General features: G+C 37.2%; 1 protein-coding gene and 1 pseudogene across 1 annotated transcript; both read left to right on the top strand.

Moving 5' to 3' along the window:
* Positions 1 to 1,068: 1,068 nt before the first annotated feature.
* Positions 1,069 to 7,798, top strand: LSM8 (LSM8 homolog, U6 small nuclear RNA associated). The gene is made up of 4 exons (XM_039860753.1): positions 1,069 to 1,226; positions 2,313 to 2,353; positions 5,208 to 5,335; positions 7,524 to 7,798. The coding sequence occupies exons 1-4, from the start codon at positions 1,196 to 1,198 to the stop codon at positions 7,612 to 7,614; spliced, it is 291 nt and encodes a 96-aa protein (XP_039716687.1). The 5' UTR covers positions 1,069 to 1,195; the 3' UTR covers positions 7,615 to 7,798.
* A 3,532-nt stretch (positions 7,799 to 11,330) lies between these two features.
* On the top strand, positions 11,331 to 11,449 carry LOC120601276 (uncharacterized; annotated as a pseudogene).
* The last annotated feature ends 11,747 nt before the right edge of the window (positions 11,450 to 23,196 follow it).

Here is a 23,196-nt window from a genome sequence, read left to right as displayed (position 1 = left end):
GTAATCTGTATGTAGAGTTTTGTGGGAATGTTGTAACAAAAACATATGCTTAACTTTTAGGAAGAAAACTGCTGACATGAATGTTATTTCAAACACACAATTCTTCAGTTAAGAAATCACAAGCCTGACAAATAAGAGATTTTGGAGAACAAAAAAAAGAAATAGCTCTCGCTGGTATTTCGTATATAGATGCTTTTTTAACTTTTGAAGTTACAGCACAACAGTAAAATAAAGTTACGTTTCTAGGAACATTTGGAAATACCCGAAATGATAGCTGTGACAGCATTTAAGGAAACTGAGGCCCAGATGTGTTGATGATACTAGTTCAAGAGCACCCACACAATTCTTAGGAGAGCCAAGACTAGAGCCCAGCCTGGTGCTTATCTAGACTTTTCCTTAATCATTTCCAGGGCTGTGCACCAGACCTTTTACTAACTTAATCCTAAGGACAGGGAGACCTTGTGGCGGTAAAATTAAGACTGCTTTCTGCGGCTCACACACCTTTCCCTGTTTGGATTGTTTCTTACTAAGTGAATACCATCTTAGAACACTTTAAGAGACAAATGCAGATTGTGCGAACATGCTTTATTGGTGTGTTCTCCAGAGACTTATACCGTATGATCACAACGTGCACGACTTTGCCCTAGGCCATTCAGCTTCTGAAAGATTAATTTTCGGCCCCTGTGGTCAAAAACTAGGGATTCCACTTCCCCACACCTACATTTCATAGAACGCATTCATCTCTACTTCACTCGTGACGAAAATCTTATTCCGTTTCCCCTAACTTTCCTCAACGTTTTCCCCTAATAACTTCTATCCATTGCCTTTGACTCCGCTAAGAATCTCGTTCTCTCATCTTTTCACACTACCCCACCTTCAGAAACCTTTCTCCATTCTGCCTCCCGCTCGCTTTGGTCTCTTTCGGTTTCCCACATTACCGCCGGGAATATCCGCGGAAACACACTGCGCACGCGCAATAAACTCGTCACCGCTTGGCCTCATGGGTATGGTTGGCTGGTTTCTTTTCATCCCCGACCCACGGAAGCTATGGCGCTGTAATTCTCGCGATATTTGCTGTAGCCAATCGGCTAGAGTCGCCGTGAGTTGCTGGCGGGCGTTTTTTTCTTTCTTTCTTTTTTTAGCTTCATTTGTAGCGTACGCTGTTGTGTTTCCCGGAGTGTCCGGGCCGAGCATCATGACGTCCGCTTTGGAGAATTACATCAATCGTATCCTCTGGTGGCCGCCGCCGGCGCTAGCCGGAGCCAGGGCGAGGCCCACGTCCACACTGGAGAGGGCCGGGTTGGGATCGGCGGGCGGTTGGGACTCCTCGCCGCTACATGGCGGGGATGTGGAGGTTAAGGATCCGGGACCCTCCAATCCTGGTCCCGGGGCTGGAACCGGCCCTACAGGCCCAGGCGCCTTTTAATTTTAACTTTTAAAAAGGTTCTTGTTCTGAACTTTTCCCGGTTTCTGTAGAAATCAGGTATTCATCCTTAGTACTGCCGGAGGGCCTGTGCGTTGAAGTTTGGGAATAAAATAAACAGTCCCAGCGGCAACTGTGGTCTAATCCATGTACTTGTTTTGTTCTTAGGTTTTGCTTGTTTTATTCTTAGGTTTTGCTCATTGTTCGAGGATAGCAAAAACTAAGGGTGGTGCACAAAATGAATTTTTGACCCTTTACCACTTGGGCTCAACTTCTCTGTTGATAAAATGAAAATAATAATTGCTGTTTTAATGGATCGTCACGGGGCAAATAATTTTAAAACGCCTATGTGAATCTTAAAGCACTCTACATTTGTTAACGTTTTAAAGTCTCAGGGCGGAAACACTACATTGTGCTCACATACAAATTCGGGGCAAAAGTGAAATACTACAGACTTAATGATACACTGATTATAGTTATGAGTTCCAGAAGCCATGTCCTGGAAGACAGTGTCTTAAGCTTGAAGTCACTCAACATTGATTAATTCAGCAGTAATCCATTTTTGTTTTAGAGATAGATAAGTCTAAGAAAGGGGGAAATGTCTTGCTCAAAGTCAAGGGTGACAATAGTCTTCAGTAAAAAGAGTACCAGACAGCCCAGCTGTTTTAAGACATGTTACACTGGTCACATACAGAAAAAAATTTTCTTTTTCTATTTTTTCCATTTCTAATTGTGTAATTATCATAAGGGATTGAAGAAGTTCGACACTTAAAATTTTTATTTTGTGAATGTAGTGGCTGTGTTAAATGTATCTTAATTCTGTCATCTTTTCCCTAGTAATTCAAACCACTTCCTTACCATGAATTGCTTTCCTTGATTCAATTATCAGGAACTGTCGCTGTTATTACTTCTGACGGGAGAATGATTGTGGTAAGTATTTGACATACTCATTTTCTGCTTTCTTGGAGGCTTATAGGTTATAAATTTTAATGTAGAACCTCTGATCTCTAATGGGTAGGCACTGCAGTATGCCTACATTATAGTTTTCTTATGATTCAGCTCTTATCTGTGATAAATAGCTGCTGATCCATATTTTCTTTATTATGTTAAATGTTAGAGTGTAAGTTACATGGTTTTCAGAGCTAGTTTAAATATAATAATAGAGTCTTCCCTCAGAGAGCATCTAGTCTTCAGATATCTGGCTGTATTTATATTTATCTTCCGATTCCATTTTTTATTTCCTTCCTCATTTAGTGCTCTGATAGTCACTACATAAATCATAATTTTCTTTGAAATTTTGTATGTGCTTCTTAGAAACTTTTTTATGATTTAGATACTACATATATAGACTAATGAACATTTATGGCTTGTATTAATATTCTTTGACTATTCTTAGGTTGTATGACTTCTGTAGGACAAATGATGATGGACCCGAAATTTATTTTATCTCATTTGTCCTTTTATCACAGTATCTATTTTAATTCCAGAAAAATCTTGGATTCTTTTCTTGACCTGTTTCTTGATCGGAGGAATTTAGCCTATGATTTTTAGTTACTTAGCTGTTTCTTTATTTCTAATTCATGTGGCTGTTTGCTTTCCAAAAAAAAAAATTTAAGGCAGCTAAATTTTCTCTGTTTTCTAATTATCTAATTCATATAATTTAATATTTTATTTTCCCATTCTGCAGTTCTGGTTTTGTTTCTTTGTTTTCTATTCAATCCTTGTGATTTTTCTTGGTCCTTAAGTGAATTTATGACCAAAGTGTTAGACTTTGCCATTTATTAAGTTATATTATGTACCAGGCATTTTACATGTATTATTATCACTTACTCTTCAGTATATCTCTGAAGAATAATTGCTTCTGTATTCTGGGTAAGGAACAAAGCTCAGAAAATGGGTCATTTTTCCAAACTCACATGATAATAAGTGGCAGAACCATACTGGGATTTAAATTGGTTTTGACTCCAAAGCTAAAGCCATTTGCCTTGCTTCCTTCTTACTCAAGAGAACAATCATGTTTTCTTTTAGGCATTTCTTATATTTTGTCAAATAAGGACAGTTCAAAATATTTTAATCTCAACCCTTCAGGAAGCCTATTGCTATTAAATATTTGCAAGTATTTTTTTATTTTGTGAAAACAAGTTTAAATTTTTTTCTACTTTTAACAAAGAGTAGATAATAAATTAGAAAATTATTTTAATTTTATAGAAGAAGAAAGTTATTTAAAAAGCATTTTTAGGGCTGGTTCCATAGAGTAGTGGTTAGCACGTCTGCTTTACACGCAGTGGTCCTGGATTTGAGCCCTAGTGGAGCCACAGCCCATACCCCTGGTGCGCCAGGCCCCGGGTGTGCGCCGCGAGCGGGTGGGAGGAGATGCCCCACCTTCAGAGATCTAGTTCTTAAGGGGAGAAGGCAACATCCGTAGGTCAGGGGTGGTAGTGGTGGTGGCGGGGAGGGGAGATTAAAAAAAAAATTTTTTTTGAATATTAAAGTTCGGTAGTTCTGTATTTCTTTGACACATGGATCATTTGATAGAATAACTATGTGTAAAATAAAGCCAAGAGGCTATGTATGGGTGTGATAGCTATTTGCTATCTAGTTTAGTATAGTACATACGCCGTATTTTAATTCTCTTCCTAGGTTATCGATTTTTCGTTATTTCATTCTAATTTTATATATCTTAATTTTTAAAACAAAGTTTGATAGCTTGAGAGATTTAACCAACCAAAAAACCGTAAATGATATTTCTTCAGAAACTTGAATAGCATTTGAGACAGGTTACACTAGGCCCATGTATTTCTTTATTCAAAATTAGGATTCTTCGATAAAATTTTATCTGAATATTTCCTTCAAGTTCTGGTTCTGATTGTTATTATCTAATTATTATATCTAGCTGATTGCATTATTGGAAGGACTAAATAAGTAAATACATGAGAGGCCCATAGAACACTTTCTGGCAAATAGAAAGTACTCATTATTAGCTATTAATACCAATTGAAGTTTGTATATATTTATTGTACTAATTGGAATCTCTGAAAAACGATAAATTATATTTGCTTGTTTGTATTAGTATATTATAGTCATACAGTGGTCCGGCTCTGAAGCTGTCTTTTTAGGGTTTAGATCCCAGCTCTAACTCTACTACTTTCTACCTATGAACCTTGAGAGATTACTTAATCTGTGTGCCTCAATTTTTCTTCTCTGAAGTGGAATTATATCTACACATTATTGAGATAATGTGTGCAGTTTGTTAAGCACAGGGCCTAGTACTAGTATGGAGTGATACTGTTAAACATTGCTATAGCTAATACGTATGGTTCCATATAAATACATACATTCATATATATGCATATTATGTTATATGTGTGTGTGTGTGTGTGTGTGTGTGTGTATACACATATATATGTATAGTTTTTCCTTAAATTTTACTTGTTTTAATTTGTGTCTTTAGAACATTAGCTCCTAGACTGGACTATATGGGCTTTTATGTTACTTTCTTGGAAATACACTGGTACGTAGATGTACTTTTTAACTCAACAACTCTGCACACTAGTCAGATGTGTGGTGTAATTGTTTTACCCCTTAAAAAAAATCAAGAGGTAAGTTTTGTGCCCAAGAATACTGTTGGTTATAAAGAGGTATTCTGTTTTACAGTAGACTTATATGTAAAAAAGGTACTTCTGTTAGAGTACCCAGCAATGAAAATTGTGTGGTTGAATTTACACATTCAGGTAAACCAGAATATTTGTCTTTTTTTTTTTTTTTTTTTTTTTTTTTTTAATAGGGAACACTAAAAGGTTTTGACCAGACCATTAATTTGATTTTGGATGAGAGCCATGAGCGAGTTTTCAGCTCTTCACAGGGAGTAGAACAAGTGGTACTAGGGTTATACATCGTAAGAGGAGACAATGTGTAAGTAAAATGTCTTTTTTAATGCAGGTTACATATACTATAGGTGTACTGCTTTGCTATATGGAGAAGAGGTTTTTATTTACTGAGATTTGCCTATGTTTCAAATAGTTAAGTGGCCTGGATAGGGTCCAGAAAGGGCTCTGCCTTATACTGAACACTGTTAGAGAGGCTTCTTAGAGTGTTCTTCTATAACACTCCTAATTTCAGAGGAATATAAATTTACTTGTACCAAAGCTAGGGTTTGAAATCTGTAATATAGCTGAATTTACAAATAAGTACTTATCCATTATTTTTTTTTCTCCTTTCGTAGTATAATTGGCATACTTAATATGTCCTTTGTTTATTCTGTGGCCTCAGCTAACTTGTGACACTGATATGGCAGTTTGAGAAGATACATTTTAGTGGTAGCAATTTAAAAAATGGCTGCAACCATGTAGAACAACTGTTCAATAGAACTTTTTGGGACGGTAGAAATGTTATGTATCTGCATTAAACACTATGGAATAGCTATGTATGGCTACGGAGGACTTGGCAAGTGCCTGGTATGACTGAAGAACTGAATTTTAAGTTTTATTTAATTGTAATTTTAATAGTTACATATGGCCAGGAGCTGCTATAATAAACAGTGCCGTTATAGCAGCTAGAAGATTGTTCAATCAATTTTCTAGTGAGAACTGAATAGAATTAAAACATGGCTGGAAGGCAGCAAAAAATACATTAGCATCTACTTTGGGGGCCAGGTAGGATATAGAAGATAAAGGAATATTATTCATTTGAATTATTTATCTTAAAAATCATCTTTCGATGGAGAAATTTCATCTTTAATAAAAAGGGTTTGTAAAATATTCTCTAGAGAAGACTTTTAGGTGTGAAGTTATAAAATGGGTATAAAGAATAAGAGGAAGGCAGAGCAGGTGGGGCCCAGGTTTCCTGACCAGAACAATACTGATTCTTTATATTGGGGCTCTGCATAATAGTTATTTTAAGACATTTTCTCCTGCTTTAAGTTAAACAACATAATTTTAAAAAATTTAAAACTTTGCTGTAGACCCAGGGTTGTGCTAAAGCCAGCTTGTACTGGCTTACGAAAGGAGATTGTTATATTTTCAGGAATTTTGCGAGCTGGTTGATTGATATTTCTTTGGTAGCTTGAAGTTGGCCATAGTGATAGTATTTGCTCTATGGGTGTCGGTAAACACTGCAGACCAGTCTCCCCATTTTTCTTTGAAGAGCTAGTTTTAAAACATTTACCAGCACTCTACTGTTTTCTGTAAGGATTTCAAATGATACTGAGTTTTTAAGGGAGCAGTTAAGATCTTTGCACTCTTAAGTTTTCTACTGAGAAAACTTAATATAATCTCCCAGTTTGGTACTTTCCATTATTAGAGAACTAAAGGCTTTATGTAATTTAAAGCAAAATTGGGCAAGTTCTGTATTCAAAACATCCATCTACAGAATACTCTATTAAAACCAAACATATTTAAAAAACCATTTTTTTGTGGGATAATGTTTCATACATGCCCTGTGGTCTGGATGTAACAAAGACTATATCCAGCCAGAGAGCCATGGCTTGGTTACCTAGCATGGTATTAGTGAAATTAATAATATAGAAATTATGTTTGTATTAAATCAAGGAAAAGTTTACTGGCTTTAACTCAAGCCAGTCACATCAAAAAATCATTTGTTAGATACCTAATTACCTGTTGCTATTATATTATTTTTGTATATAATCAACTGTAATTTTTGGTCTTTAAATTGAGTAAACTGAGAAATCATGAAAAGGAAATTTATAGATGTTATATACCATTGATGGATTTAGTTCATTTAAGTTACTTAACAGACACTTTTATTTGCTGAACCTCCCTCCTCTGTCCCCCCGATATAGTCCCTGGAGTTGAAATCATAGGATTGAAAGTTTTGGGTTTTCATACCATATCTATCCCATTTGTGTCTTTTTCCTTCACAGACTTATGATCCAATCACACTATATGAATTCTGTCTTTTAATATTGATCCCTGTAATAATGTTGCCTTCATAATATTTCTTGAGTTTTTTGGCTTAAATGCTCAATTCACTACCTCATGAAAAAGTTTGGTTTTCACCTTAAGTAGTTCTTTTTACTTTGTTCTCTCAGTTTTAGTCAGAAATGAGATTGTTTTAACATTTTTTTCCCCTCACATAATTGCAGTGCTGTCATTGGAGAAATTGATGAAGAAACAGATTCTGCACTTGATTTGGGAAATATTCGAGCAGAACCTCTAAATTCAGTAGCGCACTGAGGAAGATTTGCATGCATTGGACATCTGTAAATCTTTGTACAGAGACTGATTATTCTGAGGATGATGTGTGGAATTTTAATGAATGTGTAATTGTGCAGTTTTGACTCCATATTGATTCATTGTAATATGGTATGTAAATTAAAATATTTTTACACTCTTAAATAAACAATTTTTGCTTAAATTATAGGTTTGGTAGCTCGATTTTTTAAATTAAATAATACGAATATCTAGTGATTATTTTGAGAACTTTTAGAAAAAAAATTCTGATATTTTAATATTTATGAAAACTATTTGAAAAGAGAAGTTTGTGGGCTATATAAGTCAAGCATATAAATACCACATGCAGGATACATGTGTTGTTTTGATCTGTTTCTTAAGAGCATCACAGCCTGATGTTGCTCCCTAACAGTTTAGAAGTGTGGGTAAAATGTGTTTGGTTGAGAAAAAGAAAATTACAAAGTTGTGTATTATCTGAAAAAATTTATTCCATAAGTCTTAAGAGCCATTTTAGCTCTTAATTTTAGGAATTGTGGAATTACTAGTATTAGAGGAGTATTTTTGTTATTTTAAATGTGAATTAATAAACCTTATGTTTGTTTTGAGGCAGTGCTTGCTATTATTGTCAACAACTTTCTATGACTCACTGGTTACATAAACCTGGTTTCGAAAGAAGTAAATAGGTTTCTCAGAGCATTTCAGGCCTATTCTTTGATTATTTGGGGGAATCAATTAAGTAGATAATATCCCTCATCTACAAATCGGCTGTTTCTAAAACTTTCTTAAAATTGGTTGATTATACTTTTCAAAAAATCCATAGAAACAATATTATAAGTAGTGTTCAGATATCCAGGGTAGTCAAAAAATCTTATCGACTCATATGTAGGCCAAAGTGTATCTTTGTGATAAGAAGAAAATGGAAAAATATTTGTATCCTTATAATTCAAACAAGTAATTTTTTTCTTTTTAATGAAAGTGTTTAAAATAGGTATTGGCAAGCTTTTTCTGTAAAGATGCATAGTAAATATTTTAAACTCTGAGGGCCATATGGTCTGTGTCTCAGCTATGTGGCAGCATGAAAACAGCCATAGATTATACATAAATGAATGGCCATGGCTGTCCCAATAAAACTGCATTTGCAATAAAAGGTATAGGCTGGATTCCACTGCAGGCCATAGTTTGCTGACCATTGGCTTAAATAAGAAGAGTGGCAGCTAAATTGTATAAATTATGAGAAAGACTTCTAGAATGGATTCTTTCAGAACCTAGAGGTGGATTTAATTTGTATTTTTCAATTAAAACTATTAGACATCATAGATTTTGGTACACAAAACATTTTCAGAGAAGATATCTTCACTATTTCACAGAAACAAGACTTGTCAAGGAGAGAACCATTAAGATAGGTTTTCTTCATTGGTCATCAAGCACCATTGTCCAGAATAATTCGGTCAATGTTCTGATATTCAGGGCTGTCTGGGAGGCTTAGAGGAAGGTTAGCTAGTATTGGCTATTCACCGATATTTGGCTTTTGTAATATAAGATTTTATAATCAGTTTTGTAATCAAATGAAAATAATGCAAAATGGGTAAAACGAACAGGCAAGTTTAATCAGGGACTATTTTAATAAAGGTATTTTAAATTGGTAAACTAATTTTAAAAATCAAGTAAGGAATAAAGACCACTCAATTGCTAAGTGAACTAACTGTATTCTAATAGTACAAATAAAGTCCAGAGTCAGATCTTTCTCCAACATACTTGACATATCGACACAAATTACATATAAACCAGTAAACATAGTCGCCCTTCCTCACAGTAATGAGTTTCTAATATGATGCAGTCTTTTGAAATCTAGAATGCCTTATAAAGGTGTATTTTCTTGATGTCAGAAAAATCATTCTCGAAATGTGAATTGGTCATATTTATTAATGGTTGGCAGGGGAAGTTAATGAAACTACACCAAATGGTACATGCAATTCTTTATTCCTGGTTCCACATGGAAGTTTTTTATGCTCAACTAATTCCAGTTGGATTTCTTTGCAAGAGCACTGTAAGGGAATCACAACTGTGAGTGGTAACATGACTAATATGCAGTGTCAAGTTTTCTATATTCTTTAATGAGACATTTTGGAATCAGTTTCTTATTTATAAAGAGGCTCAAATCATTTTTAACCTATAATTATCTTCGTTCTTTGTGTCTCATACTATCTGAGCCCAGCTTAATAATGAATCAAAGAAATAACTTTTTCTTGGCAAAACATTTTCACTTAAGTTTTGTAAAAGCAATTAACTGCAAAAAAGGACAATTTCTTTTTAACTGAAAAGATACCATCTAATATAGTAGTTTAAAACATTGCTTTTAGGTTAGAGCACTTTGATAAGTTATATTGCCTTACATGCTGACAATTTAGGCTTAAATATTACAAATCTTGATGCCAGAAGAATAAGATATTAAAGATAAATATTAATATTTGCTTAAATATCCTGTATTAACTCCTTTATAAAATTTGAAATTTTAACCTCATGTAAGATACAAGTATGATGAAAACTTTTCAGTAGTAGTTAATACTACTGAAAATATAGCTTGTGTCAACATTTTTCTCAGACATGGTTTGCTCAGAAAGCGTTCCCCATGGAGACAAGAATGTATATAGTCCTTTCATAATGGCATGGGAACCTACTTGTGTAGTAGCCAGAGTTATAAAGCAGTCCTTAACTGGCAGCATAGTATATTCTGGATTTCACCTTCAAAATTAGCAGGTCATGTTTACTGAGTGCATACCAGGTGCCAGGCATGAGGCTAAGTGCTTTTAAGTTGCCAATTTATGTATGTGAAAATTGAGGGTCAACAGAGTTCTGTGCCTTAGAAGAGATCACACTTGTGAGTAACAGGGCTCCAATTCGACCAGGGCTTTGTACTCCTTACATAATACTGCCAATCAGCAGAAAGCATAATCTCAAAATCTCTGCTGTCAAGTATCTGTCAGAAGCCTGATGGAAAGAAATACTTAGATGATTTAAGGCAGTTCCCAAAGCTCTACTCTGGGCCAATTTTAGTATAATTACCTGCAATACTTTAAATATTTTTGGGCCCTACTCTCATTATTGTGTTTCAGTAGATCTGGAATGGGGCAAACAGGAATACTTGGTAAATAGCTAAGTAAAGAAATTGTGGTGAAATTATTAAAAGAGCTGGTGTTTGTTATATGCCCAGATGAATCCCTAATTATGCCTCATAATCCTTACCTTTAAGACAGTGATAATAATACCTGTCTTCCAAGGTTGTTACAAATGAAATTTGACCACATTTAAAACTTGGTATGATTTGATTTGGGGGATATAATAATAAACAGCTATTACTCTAGGTATTCGAAGATCAATGTAAAAAAATTATAAACATGGGTCTTGTTACCTTAGTTTTTCAGTCTCACTTGGCTGTCCTCTCTATAAGAGACTGGAGTATATAAATTATGAGGATTTCAGGTTAAGTGGAAGATATGTATAATAAAATGAAAATTTTAACAAATATATAGTAAGAGATTAAATTTGTTTATGGCAATCATATACTCTTGACTCGAGTTATAAAATGAAAACTCAGTCTTTTATGTTAAAAACGGGACCTCTCATTCCAAACTTGTGTAGTTATATACCTCATTTTATAAATTTACTTTTACTAATTTTATATTTTATTTTACTAATTTGGGGCTCTTTAAAAAATTTGGGTCTACAGCCATGCCACCCTGAACAAGACCGATCCCGTCTGATGTCGGAAGCTAAACAGGGTCGGGCCTGGTTAGTATTTGGATGGGAGACTACCTAGAAAGACCAGGCGCTGTAGGCATAAAAAAAAATTAAAAAAAACCAGGATTATAAAATGACAAGGTCCTTGCAATCTGTGAGATCAACCAAGGGTTTCCTCCCCTAAAAACAAAATAAAACAAATAAATAAATAAACAAAATTAAAAAACTTGGGTCGTTTGCAGTTTTTAAGACATGGGCAAATGGATAAAAATTACTGTTTACATGTAAGACTGAAAAAATGTTACAAGGCAGAGCTCTCTCCGTCCAGATTGACACTGGTTCATGAAATAGTGTAGTGTTTTCATTCATCCAGCCACAAATTCATTTAATTGCAAGATATTTAGTTCATATTCTCATCTTGTTTATAAGGATTATTCATGTGAAATTTAGTCAAATGCGTTGATGTGATCTTCCTCCTCTATAGTGGGGAAATCAGGTGACACAGGCATAGTTGGGATGGTCTTCATGAATTGATGCTGCCTCCTAGTGATCACTGCTTTCTTTATCATGTATCCACAAACTTCAAAACAAAACAAAACAGATTTTGGAATTTTGTCAGGGGCATTTGTCAAGCCATTAATGTATGTTAGGTACTGTGCTTGAAGCTGGATAAATCAGGGCACAATATTAACAAGTTCTTGTCCTTGAGAGGCTTGTATCTGTCTATAGTACATCAACCAAATCATCTTGACTCAAAAGATTTGCTATCCAAGGTCATGAGTTATTTCACCAAATCCTTTCAGAACTCTAGGATATAACTTAATGGAGCTCGGTTTCATATAAAGCAACTAAAAACTGTCTTTTTAAGTAGATATAATTTGCATTAAATTTTCTCAGCCTTTTTTCTGTTTTAAGATTGCAGAGTCTGTGTAGGTTGCATAACATGAAGAATAAAGGCAAAATAAGATTTCACCAGCAGTTCTCTATCATTAGCTAACATTGTACCATCTGTGCCTAGTGTCATCATTTGGTGAATGGAGGATTTGAGAACTATTCTCCAAGAGATCTTTTCTTAGGTTTAGCATTAAAAAAATGATAAAACATTTAATTTCTATATCGATCTTTTTTGTTCTACCTTTTTACATCCATCTTTTTTGTTCATGTTTTTTATTTAAATATTTTAAAAAATATATAGACATATTGCTTGCCAGAGTGGCACAGATTAAGTATTGCTAAAAATGGGATCAAAATTCCATCCTTTTCTACTCCAGTATTTTTTAAACTATGTGATATGGCTTCTCATCTTCTCTTTGGGGTAATTCATTTATACTGTAAACAAATTTTGAAGTTTTACAAGAGTATGTGTGTTGCGGGGGGTGGGAGGAGTGCAGACAGGAAAATAAAGAGTTCTGTTTGATGCCAAAAATGTGCACAAAATATCTTACTTTTCATCTAATTTTCCTCATATTAGGAAAATCATAGATTATAATATATCGTTGTACTTTACAAAGAGGAAAACTCATAAGCATACAAGTTGCCGAGTGCTGCAATATGGCTTATGTAACATTTTTAAAAATGATCTGAAAGAGGTCATAATGATAGCTAAAATTTTTAAAATTAATTTTATTTATCTTTAAAGTTAAATTTTTATTTAAAAAAGTCTTTAGATCTCTCAAGTTGACTTGTTTTTACAGTTTCTAAGGTTTCAAAGTTCTTCAGTTTTCACAAGATATTTTAAATCCTAATGTCTATTAGGTGGTCTGTGGTTTGTAATTTCATGACTTGCTCAGCTACTACATCATTTGTAACGAAAGTCGTATATATATTATAAATTAGATAACATTTATGATTACATGTAAAAAATTTAGTATCTCTATTAGTAGTGGCCAATCATACTAATAGGAGAGAGCTATCAGAGGTCAATTCTGATTTGAAAACTATTGCTTCTCTATCTACACACATTGCAAATGATGATCTTTATGAGAATAATGCTCAGTCTCCATGTTGATCCCAAATTGTCTTAGAAAATGGAAACTAACTTTTATACTTGGATACTGATACATGGATGGATTTAAATGAATCCTCCCTGACAGACTCAGGCCCTTTAGATTCAGAGAACCCTGTTGAACCTTGGAAAGCATGGCAGCCTTTGCTAAATTTGTGGTGGAGACACAAGTCACATTGTGGATTTTTGTTATTAGGTGCAATTCTTTACTTGAATGGCCAACATTAGTAGTAGAAGCCTAAGGAAAACAGTCCCCTTCTGTTCTGGGAAAAGATGACATGGAAATCTTCATAGCCTGATGCAGGCGACTACGTGGGACATAGTTGTTGGGGGAGACCATCTGGGAGCAGAGAAAGGAGACTGATTGATTCTTCCTTGCAATACTATTTGAATCTGATGGCTTAATCTTGTTTATATTAGCAGTCCTTAATTTGTGTGTTCCACTTGCCTCACTCTAGTCCCAGCCTTGATTTTGTGGACAAGAACAGAGCTCTCAAAGGGAATCTAGCATGAATGCCCAGGTGATGGTTTGGGCTCCACACCAAGTTCTGACTGAACTGGGTGAATGCTTTGGAAACAATGGCTGAGCACTTTAGTGTGAACTAAAGGAGTCCAAGTGTAGTTCACTACTAAAGGTCTGGGCCAGCTCTTAAGAACAATTTACTCTTTCCCTACTAATTCGAATTGTCACAATGATCAAGTACTAAGCCTCATATATATTTGGATATGTTTCTAGACCTTTTATTCTATTTTATTCATTTGTCTGTTCTGCCAGTAAAACAATAGTGGAAATTAATAAATCTCTACTCTTTTTTAAAAAAAAAACTTTTCTTAATATCATCATAACAGTATATCAGCATAACCTCAAAAATAATTCTAATTTTTGAATTAGAGATCACAAATTTCTAATTTGTGATTATTTTGATTTGGTTTACAGGAAATTATTAGAATAATAAGTGGAAAGTTCACATATTTTAAATAAATACATCTTCTTGTTCAAGAACATGAACCACTCGAAAAGTTTTTCTACAATTCCTTAGCAAAGCATCTATCTATTATCTATCTATCTATCTATCTATCTATCTATCATCTGTCATCTATCTAAAAATGTGTTGATTAAAACAACAAGTAGGTTTATATATACCTATTAAATCAGCCAGAATCCAGAACATTGACAACACCAAATGCTGATGAGAATGTGGAGCAACAGGAACTCTCATTCATTGCTGATGGGAATGCAAAATGGTACAGCCAGTTTGAAAGACAGTTTGGAAGCTTCCTATAAAACTAAACATATTCCTACAATACAATCCAGCAATCACCCTCCTTGGTATTTACCCAAAGAAGTTGAAAACTTGTGTTCACACAAAAACCTGAACATAGATGTTTATAGCAGCTTTATTCATAATTTCCAAAACTTGGATGCAACTAAGATGTCCTTCAGTGTGTGAATGGATAAACTGTGGTACATCCAGACAACAGAATATTATTCAGTACTAAAAAGAAATCCATTATCAAGCCATGAAAAGACATGGAGAAACAAGAAGGATAGGTGTATAAATGTACCTGTGAACTATCATTATAACGGAATATCATCTAAGCTCAATAGAGGAAATTTTTCATGAAATATATGTACAACAGGCATTTCGTATGAATAAATTAATATTTAATAATCATTATTGTAAATGAAACTTTGAAGGATCATCTAGTATAATTGCCATTATTCTGATGCTTAACTTTAAAGGGAAATAGGAAAGCCTTTAATTGGCACTAAGAACTAACACTTTAATTTTACTTTTCTCAACCTACACAGACCAGAAGTAGCCAGGAATTGTTGTTTATAGCTAAAAAAGTCCTGAGAGATGGGAGTAAATGTCCCAGTATAGCTTAATTCACTTTCGATGGATGAATGAAATAGATAAACAAACTTAGAGCACTCACTATTTTAAAAGGAAATGTAAGGAAAAGTAATAATTTTGATTCTAATAATTTAGAATATATATCATCTTGTAATTTTGCTTTTATTAATTTTTAGTGTTCACAATTAGCACCTAATTCTAGTCTCCATAAAATTTATAAGACATAGTAAAAATATATTCCTTAATATTGAAAAGGAATGATCTATTTTCGATTAATTCAAAGAAACTATTCTAACAAGAGAGAGATCATCCTTAGGTTTGTGAGTTTCTGTTTCTGTACTTCCCTAGGATAGTTTTCTTAAACTAAACTTTTATGAGAATTTTGCAAAAAAAAAAAAAAAATTAATGCTAATTGTAGGGATAGAAAAACTTATGAGAAAAGAGGAAGGGAAAATTAACCATAAATAAATGTGAAAAATGACCACTCATAAATTTAAACACAGAGACTTGCCTATCACATTCATTTAGAGATATTTTTCTCCCCTTCATAAATCTTGCTTGTACCCTCTAAGAGTTGATGTTAATTACTATTCTTTCTAAATTTTTATTTTCTATTTTCTTTATTTCTCAGAATAAGAATATTAAAGAATATTGAAAACAAGACTTGATTCGTAGTTCTTGCCAATTTTCACCATGTAAATATTCCTATTTCTGATTTTAAGCCTTCGGTGGTCCCAGAATATTTAGTAATGGGTCTTCGGGTATGATATGAATGAATTCCACTCCACCACTGTGTGGATGGTGTTTTAAGTGAAGGCACAAAGACTATTTAGAAGACCATAGCAGTAATCTAGGCAAGTGATAAATAGACTGAATTAAGATAGCAGAAAGAAGAGAGGCAGGTTCCAAGTAGAATAAATAGAAGGGAGCTCATGAGAAAATAACCTTTCCACATGTCTTTATATTCCTCATATAGAGGTTGGGCTCCAGTTCTGATGGCTTGTTCTGTTGGGTAGCGGGGATACTGCCTTAAGTAGAGTAGATATTTCCTTTACTGATCATCCAAATAAAAGATACATCTTGAAATAGGAAATGAAGGATTGAGTTGTGGGTCTTTATTAAGAGGTATAGGCAGCTTAGTGTTTGCTTGGGCCTGGTATCAGGAGCTTTTAGACGTGCACCAGGGCAATATCCTCTAAATTAAGTTGATGGAATTGGCAAAACAAAATCACAAAGCAGAATACTAAGCACTATACGATCATGGTGGCAAAACAAAATCAAACAAAACACCTCTGTGTATATTTTATTGATTGACATATTAAATATATGTGTGCATGTGTTAGTATACTAATATATCGTGTCTATCATAGAACATAAAGACATATACAGCCATTTTCAAAGGAAGATATAATAATAGGTGCAAAAATGTTCTGATATTTTCTTTCCTCACTCAGTGGATTGTTTTTTGTATGCCTTGAAGAGTTATGCACTATTCTTTGGAGATCTCTGCTCTCAGGAGCACTCTGAGGGTAGAATAGGGATTGACAATGCCACATGGTGATCCTCTCATGGCCAGAATGCTGCCTACTGAAGGCTCCAATGGAGATGGACTGGGGTCTGGGATTTTGGAAAACAAACACTTTGTGGGCCAGTTTCACATTAAGTTCTGTATTTTCATTCCCATCTGCCACCCCGAAATTTCTCATTAAACATTACAACCCACTTTTTCCCTCTGCTCCATGGAGTTAAAAAAAAAGTTTTGTGTCCAAAATTGCATTCAAGAATTCAAAAGGTAGATAAAAGCAGAGGTTATTATTCATATATTTATCCATTCATTTGATAAACATTAACTGATCACTTAATATACTAAGTCTGTTCTGGGAGTTGCAAATTATCCTGGAGCTAAGTATTCAAAATGTCTGTCTTGTCAGAGCTTACATTATGCTGGCAGAAAGAGAGCTCCAGGAAAGGGGAGCAACAAGGTCAGAGGCTATGAGACAGGAACATGCTAAGTGTGTTGAGGAAACAACAGAGAAACCACTGTGACTGGAGCTATGTGAGCTTAAGTAAGCAGAAGGACTTGAGATCAGAGATTAAAGGGTGGGGATGCAGAGGAGTGGGGCCGCAGATTGTGTAGGGCCATGTGGTTATTACAAAAATTTTAGCTTTTATTGTGAGGCATGTAGGAAATAATTGGCAGAATTTTAGCAGACAAGTCACATTATCTGAAATCATTTTAACTGGACCATTTAGGCTACCGGGTTTAGAATAGAGTAGGGCAAGGGTGGTATATAAGGGAAGAAACATGAATATCAGTCAAGATTCTTCTATAAAACATTAAATTAAAATAATGCAAATGAGAGAGGTAATATCGGTCTGAGCTACATCGATAGCAGCGGTCACATTCTGTGTGTATTTTGGAAGCAGTGTGTGCTGGCTGGAAAATTACTGCTTGGCTATCGCCCATGGGAACATAGGTTATCACCCATGGGAACATAACATTCTAACAATAAGCTTTCTGCTTCTGTACCCCCACTTGCACAACCGACCTGTGGGTCGACAGTTAGTAAATAGAAGAAAAATAGACTTTTGTTTTGTGTTCAGACAGAATGAGGAATGGGGTTTAGGGCTTAAAAACCCTGTACCTCTACATTTCGGGGCTGCTTAATTTGGGGTCTGCGTACCCCTGGCATACCCAGCTGGCTGAATAAAAAGTATGTTTCCTATAACTCACTGTTTTCTCGCGGTCCGTGTGTCTATCTGGGGCTGGCAGCTACAACATTTGGAAGCCCCAGAGAGATCTCAGGGAGTAGCCCTGGGATCTAAGACTGGACTGGCCTCCAAAGCGGTTGCTGCCCCTGTTGCGGATTCAAAGGGGTGGCCAACCTGAGACGTTCCAGGGCCCTTGAATGCCGTGACGGGGTCAGTACAATTGTCAAGGATGCAACCTTTAGGATACACTGTTCCTGGTCCCGACGGGAATCTCCAAGGCCTTGACGTCTGGATAAAAGGTACCTTTCCATTCCTGTTTCTGTTGACTGTCACTGGGGGTCTATGGAGAGACTGGGTGCAGTCATATCTCCCGGACTGTGGCCAGGCCATGGGATGCCGCCTCCTGTGCCCTGTTTTCAGGTTCTGTCTATCGTCTTTGGTCTTATCTAGGTTGTAGGTGGCGGACTTCTCTGGGTCTACCTACACTCAAGTAATTTTTCTTGTCTGAGTGTTTCGTGTTTTCTGCGCAAGCAAAGGGGAGAAGCCTGAGTTCACAAAAGACACCCTTGGGTTGTCTCCTGCGACATTTCAAAGAAGGGTTTGTAGTGGGAGCTGACTATGGCATAAAGTTTTCTCCAGGCAGACTAAGAACATTGCGTGAAGTTGAGTGGCTGTCTTTTGATGTAAACTGGTCTCCGGAGGGTTCTTTTGACAAGGGTTTAGTGAGGAATGTTTGGAAGATTGTCACGGGAGACCTGGGACATCCTGATCAGTTTCCCTACATTGATCAATAGTTAAACCTTGTTCGGAACCCCTCTCCTTGGCTCCGTGGTGTGCTCTTTCTCTAGGGGGCGCGAGTCTTAGTTGTGGGCACCCCAAAACATGCAGCAATTGAATCTCCAAGACAGCCCAGTCCCTCAGTCCTCCAATCTCCACCGGAGGACAGTGACCTTCCCCCACCCCATAATCCAGGACAACAGAGGCCAAATAGCACTGCCTCGCCTCCTCGGACATGGGCAGGTAATTCCTATGGGCCTCCTGCTCTAGCTCTGGGCGGGGCACCAGCTGATACCACACCCTGGCCATTCTCCCCTTGTGAGAAGCACCACCCCAGGGACATCACACAGACAGTCCCTTTATGGTTTATGTGCCTTTCTCGACTAGGGACCTGTACAACTGGAAAGCACAGAATCCGCCTTTCTCTGAGAAACCTCAGGCATTAATGGGACTCTTAGAGAGTGTCTTTCAGACTCACTGCCCCACCTGGGACAATTGCAAACAGCTTTTAATTACCTCCTTCACTGAGGAAGAACGTGAGCGCATTCGGGCGGAAACACAAAGGATAGCTGCGGGAGAGAGGAGAGTTGAGGAAGCAGAGAAACAGATCGAGGAGGAATTTCCCTCCACCCGCCCAGACTGGGGACACAATTCTCAGGCAGGGAGAATGGCATTAGATCAGTACCACCAGATTCTAATTGGGGGAATTAGGATGGCTGCTTGTCAGCCAACTAACCTTTCTTAGGTAACCGAAGTTATACAGGGACCTCAGGAATTCCCTGGAGCATTTCTTGAACGAGGCGTACTGGGTATACACCCCCATTGATCCTGAGGCCCCTGAGAACCAGCGGGCAATTAATATAGCTTTTGCTACTCAGACAGCCCCTGATAGCTGGCGTAAATTACAAAAACTAGAAGGTTTTGCAGGGATGAACCTGTCCTAACTTGTTGAGATAGCCCAGAAGGTGTTCAACAACAGGGAGGCACCGGATGACCCCAAATGTATGGCTAAAACCCAAAGCTACTGTCATCAACCCAGCCAATCTGTTGCCAGACCCAGACCCAGACCCTGAAACCCCCATTCATGATTGCATAGAATTCACTGACGCAGTGTGTTCCTCGCAGCCAGACCTCAAAGACTCCCCTCTGCCTGAGGCTGACGAAGTTCTGTTCACGGACGGGAGCAGCTGCATGCAGGAAGAAAGGAGGTACGCTGGGGCAGCGGTCGTAACTCTAACTGGCACCATCTGGTCACAAGCTCTTCTCCATAGGACTTCTGCTCAAAAGACAGAACTCATCACCCTCATTGAGGCACTAAGATGGGGAAAAGATAAGGCAGTCACAATGTACACTGACAGCCGATATGCCTTTGCCACTGCACATGTACACGGAGCCATCTACAAGGAAAGAGGGCTTCTGACTTCAGCTGGGAAGGACATCAAGAACAAGCAGGAGATCTTAGCCTTACTTGAAGCCATATAGATGACTAAGGCTCTTGCTATTGTTCTTTGTAAAGGGAATAAAAAAGGAATAGTCCTGAGGCTGAGGGAAACCGTCGAGCCGATGCAGAGGCAAGAACAGCGGCCACAAGGCCAGTGGGGCCCCCACCACATCTACTGACTGTTGTCCCTTACCCAGAACTGCCTCCATCTCCGATGTATATGGTGGAAGAGAACATATATTTTCAAGATAAGGGAGCCACTAGGAACCAACAGGGGTGGTGGACGACCCCAGATGGAAAAACCAGGCTCTCGCAGGGCCTTGGAAGGACTCTCCTCCACCAACTACACCAGACCACACACCTAGGGTGAACTAAGATGCTCCAAGCTTTAGATCCCTACTTTCACTTGTTAGAAGGGAGAACTGCAGAGGAGATTGCCTCACGATGCCCGGCTTATGCCCAAATTAATCCAAAGAAGGGGAAGATAGAAGAACCTAGACATAGGAAAAGAAAAACTTATCCAGGGGACCATTGAGAAGTTGATTTCACTGAGGTAACCCCAACTGTGGGGGGCTACAAATATTTACTTGTTTTTATAGACACCTTTTCAGGATGGGTAGAGGCCTTCCCCACCAGGAAAGAAACTGCCTTAGTAGTTACTAAGAAACTACTACAAGAAATCTTCCTTTGATTTGGTCTCCCCGGAACTTTAGGGTCAGATAGTGGACCAGCCTTCATAGCAAAGATATCACAACAATTGGCTAGCTACCTAAATTTTCAATGGTAACTCCACTGCGCCTACCAGCCCCAAAGTATGGGCCAAGTAGAGCGAATGAATCAGACCCTAAAAGAGACATTAGTCAAGTTAGGATTAGAAACTGGTGGGACCTGGGTAGAACTTCTCCCCTTTGCTCTTCTCCGAGCCAGGTGTACTCCATATATTGATGGATTCACCCCATTTGAAATTTTCTTTGGAAAATTCCCACCTTTAGTACTTAAAATAAAAGATGAGAAAAAAGCAGAACTATGTAACCTTGTCTTAAGTCTTTACCGGCCCTTCAAAGTGTATAGAAGGAGATTTAGTCCCGGGTTCGTGCTGCCCACTCAGCCCCAGGGGACAGACTTCCCCATCAGTTTCAGCCTGGGGACTCCGTGTGGTTCCGGAAGTTCACTTCCAAAGGACTAGAACCCAAATGGAGAGGATCCTTCACTGTCTACCTGACGACGCCCACTGCAGTTAAAGTAGACGGCATCCCATCATAGATTCATCACTCCCACTTGAAGGCAGCATGAGAGTGGACAGCTCAGGAAGACAGGCCCTTAAGACTAAGACTCAAGCGTACATAAGTCTAACCCTCTGTTTCTTCCTTTTTTCCTCTTTAGCTCAGGCATTCGACCAGCCACAACCAAAACCAGAAGGAACATTAATAACTTTGCTAACGACAATACACAAGGTCTTAAATAAGACCATCCCAGACATAGGACAAGATTGCTGGTTGTGCCTAAACCCAAAACCCTTTTCCTATGTCAGGGTAGGAACTCCCCTAAACTTAATTGAGCTCGGCAGGCTAGAACTTCAAGTCGATTCACTAGCAGAAGTAGTCCTCCAAAATAGAAGAGGTTTAGATTTATTATTCTTAAAACAAGACGGATTATGTATGGCTCTAGGTGAAACCTGTTGCTTCTATGCCAATAACTCTAGAATAATTAGAGAAAGTTTACTACTAGTACAGAGAAATTTAGATGCCAGGGAAAAACAGAGATTAGAATCAAATAACTGGTTTCACAGGATGTTCAGTTGGTCACCATGGCTAACAACCCTCCTATCTGCTGTAGCTAGACCTTTAATCATCCTCCTCCTCTTGTTAACTTTTGGCCCATGTTTAAGAGAATTAATTCTATTAAACTTTTAGTATTACAAAATAGAAGCTATGAGCAAATTCTGCGAGAAGAATCAAGGATTTGATTTTTTGCTAAGGCCAGTGGGGAATGTTCTGGCTGGAAAATTACTGCTTGGCTATAACCCATGGGAACATGGGTTATCACTCATGGGAACATAACATTCTAATAACAAGCTTTCTGCTTCTGTACCCCCACTTGCACAACCGACCTGTGGGTTGACAGTTAGTAAATAGAAGAAAAATAGACTTTTGTTTTGTGTTCAGACAGAATGAGGAATGGGGTTTAGGGCTTAAAAACCCTGTACCTCTACATTTCGGGGCTGCTTAATTTGGGTTCTGCGTACCCCTGGCATACCCAGCTGGCTGAATAAAAAGTGTGTTTCCTATAACTCACTGGTTCCTGGAGGTCCATGTGTCTATGGGAGGCTGGCGGCTTCAACAAGAGCATTCAGGCTTTACTGACTAAGTAAGTGTGGACTTTGAGAAAGAAGGAAGTCAAGGATAACACAAAGACTTTTGACCTGAGCAACATGAAGAATGGAGTTACCTGTTCTTTAAGTAAGAAAGACAGCAAAGGTAGAATGTCAGGAGATTGGTTTAGACACATTAAGTGTGAGTGTGAGATGTTTATGTAGTCTCTAGGCAACTAGATACATCAGTCTGAAGTTCAGGAAAGGGGAGCAGATTGCAACTGCCAATTTTGGAATTGATAGTATATAGATGGCATTTAAAGCCATAGGACTAAATGAGATCACCCAGAAAGGATTAGAGATAGTGAAAGAAATCAAATGGTTGCTGGATATATTTTGTGGTTAGAGTTGACAGGATTTACTAGCAGTTTAAATGTAAGTGTAAAAGGTAAGATTCAAGGATGACTCCAAGAATTTTTTGGGAACAAAATGAAGCTATTGATGGACTGATCCTGGGTCTCTCCAATATTGGCGATAAAGAGAAATCAGCAAACTAGACTGAGAAGAAATGGTTAGAAAGGAAGGAGTCAAGCCAGGGACATATGATGTCTTAGAGTCTAAGTGAAGAAAGTATTTCATGGAGCAAGCAATAGTCCTTGCAAGCTACTAGATTAATGTGAAAACTGAGAAGTGACAATTGGATTTCACATGATGGAGCTCATGATCAATTGTACTTGAAGCA

Source organism: Pteropus medius, unplaced genomic scaffold (assembly GCF_902729225.1).
Source record: "Pteropus medius unplaced genomic scaffold, Ma_sr-lr_union100, whole genome shotgun sequence".
Lineage (NCBI taxonomy): Eukaryota > Metazoa > Chordata > Mammalia > Chiroptera > Pteropodidae > Pteropus > Pteropus medius.
This window is presented reverse-complemented; position numbering and strand designations above follow the sequence as displayed.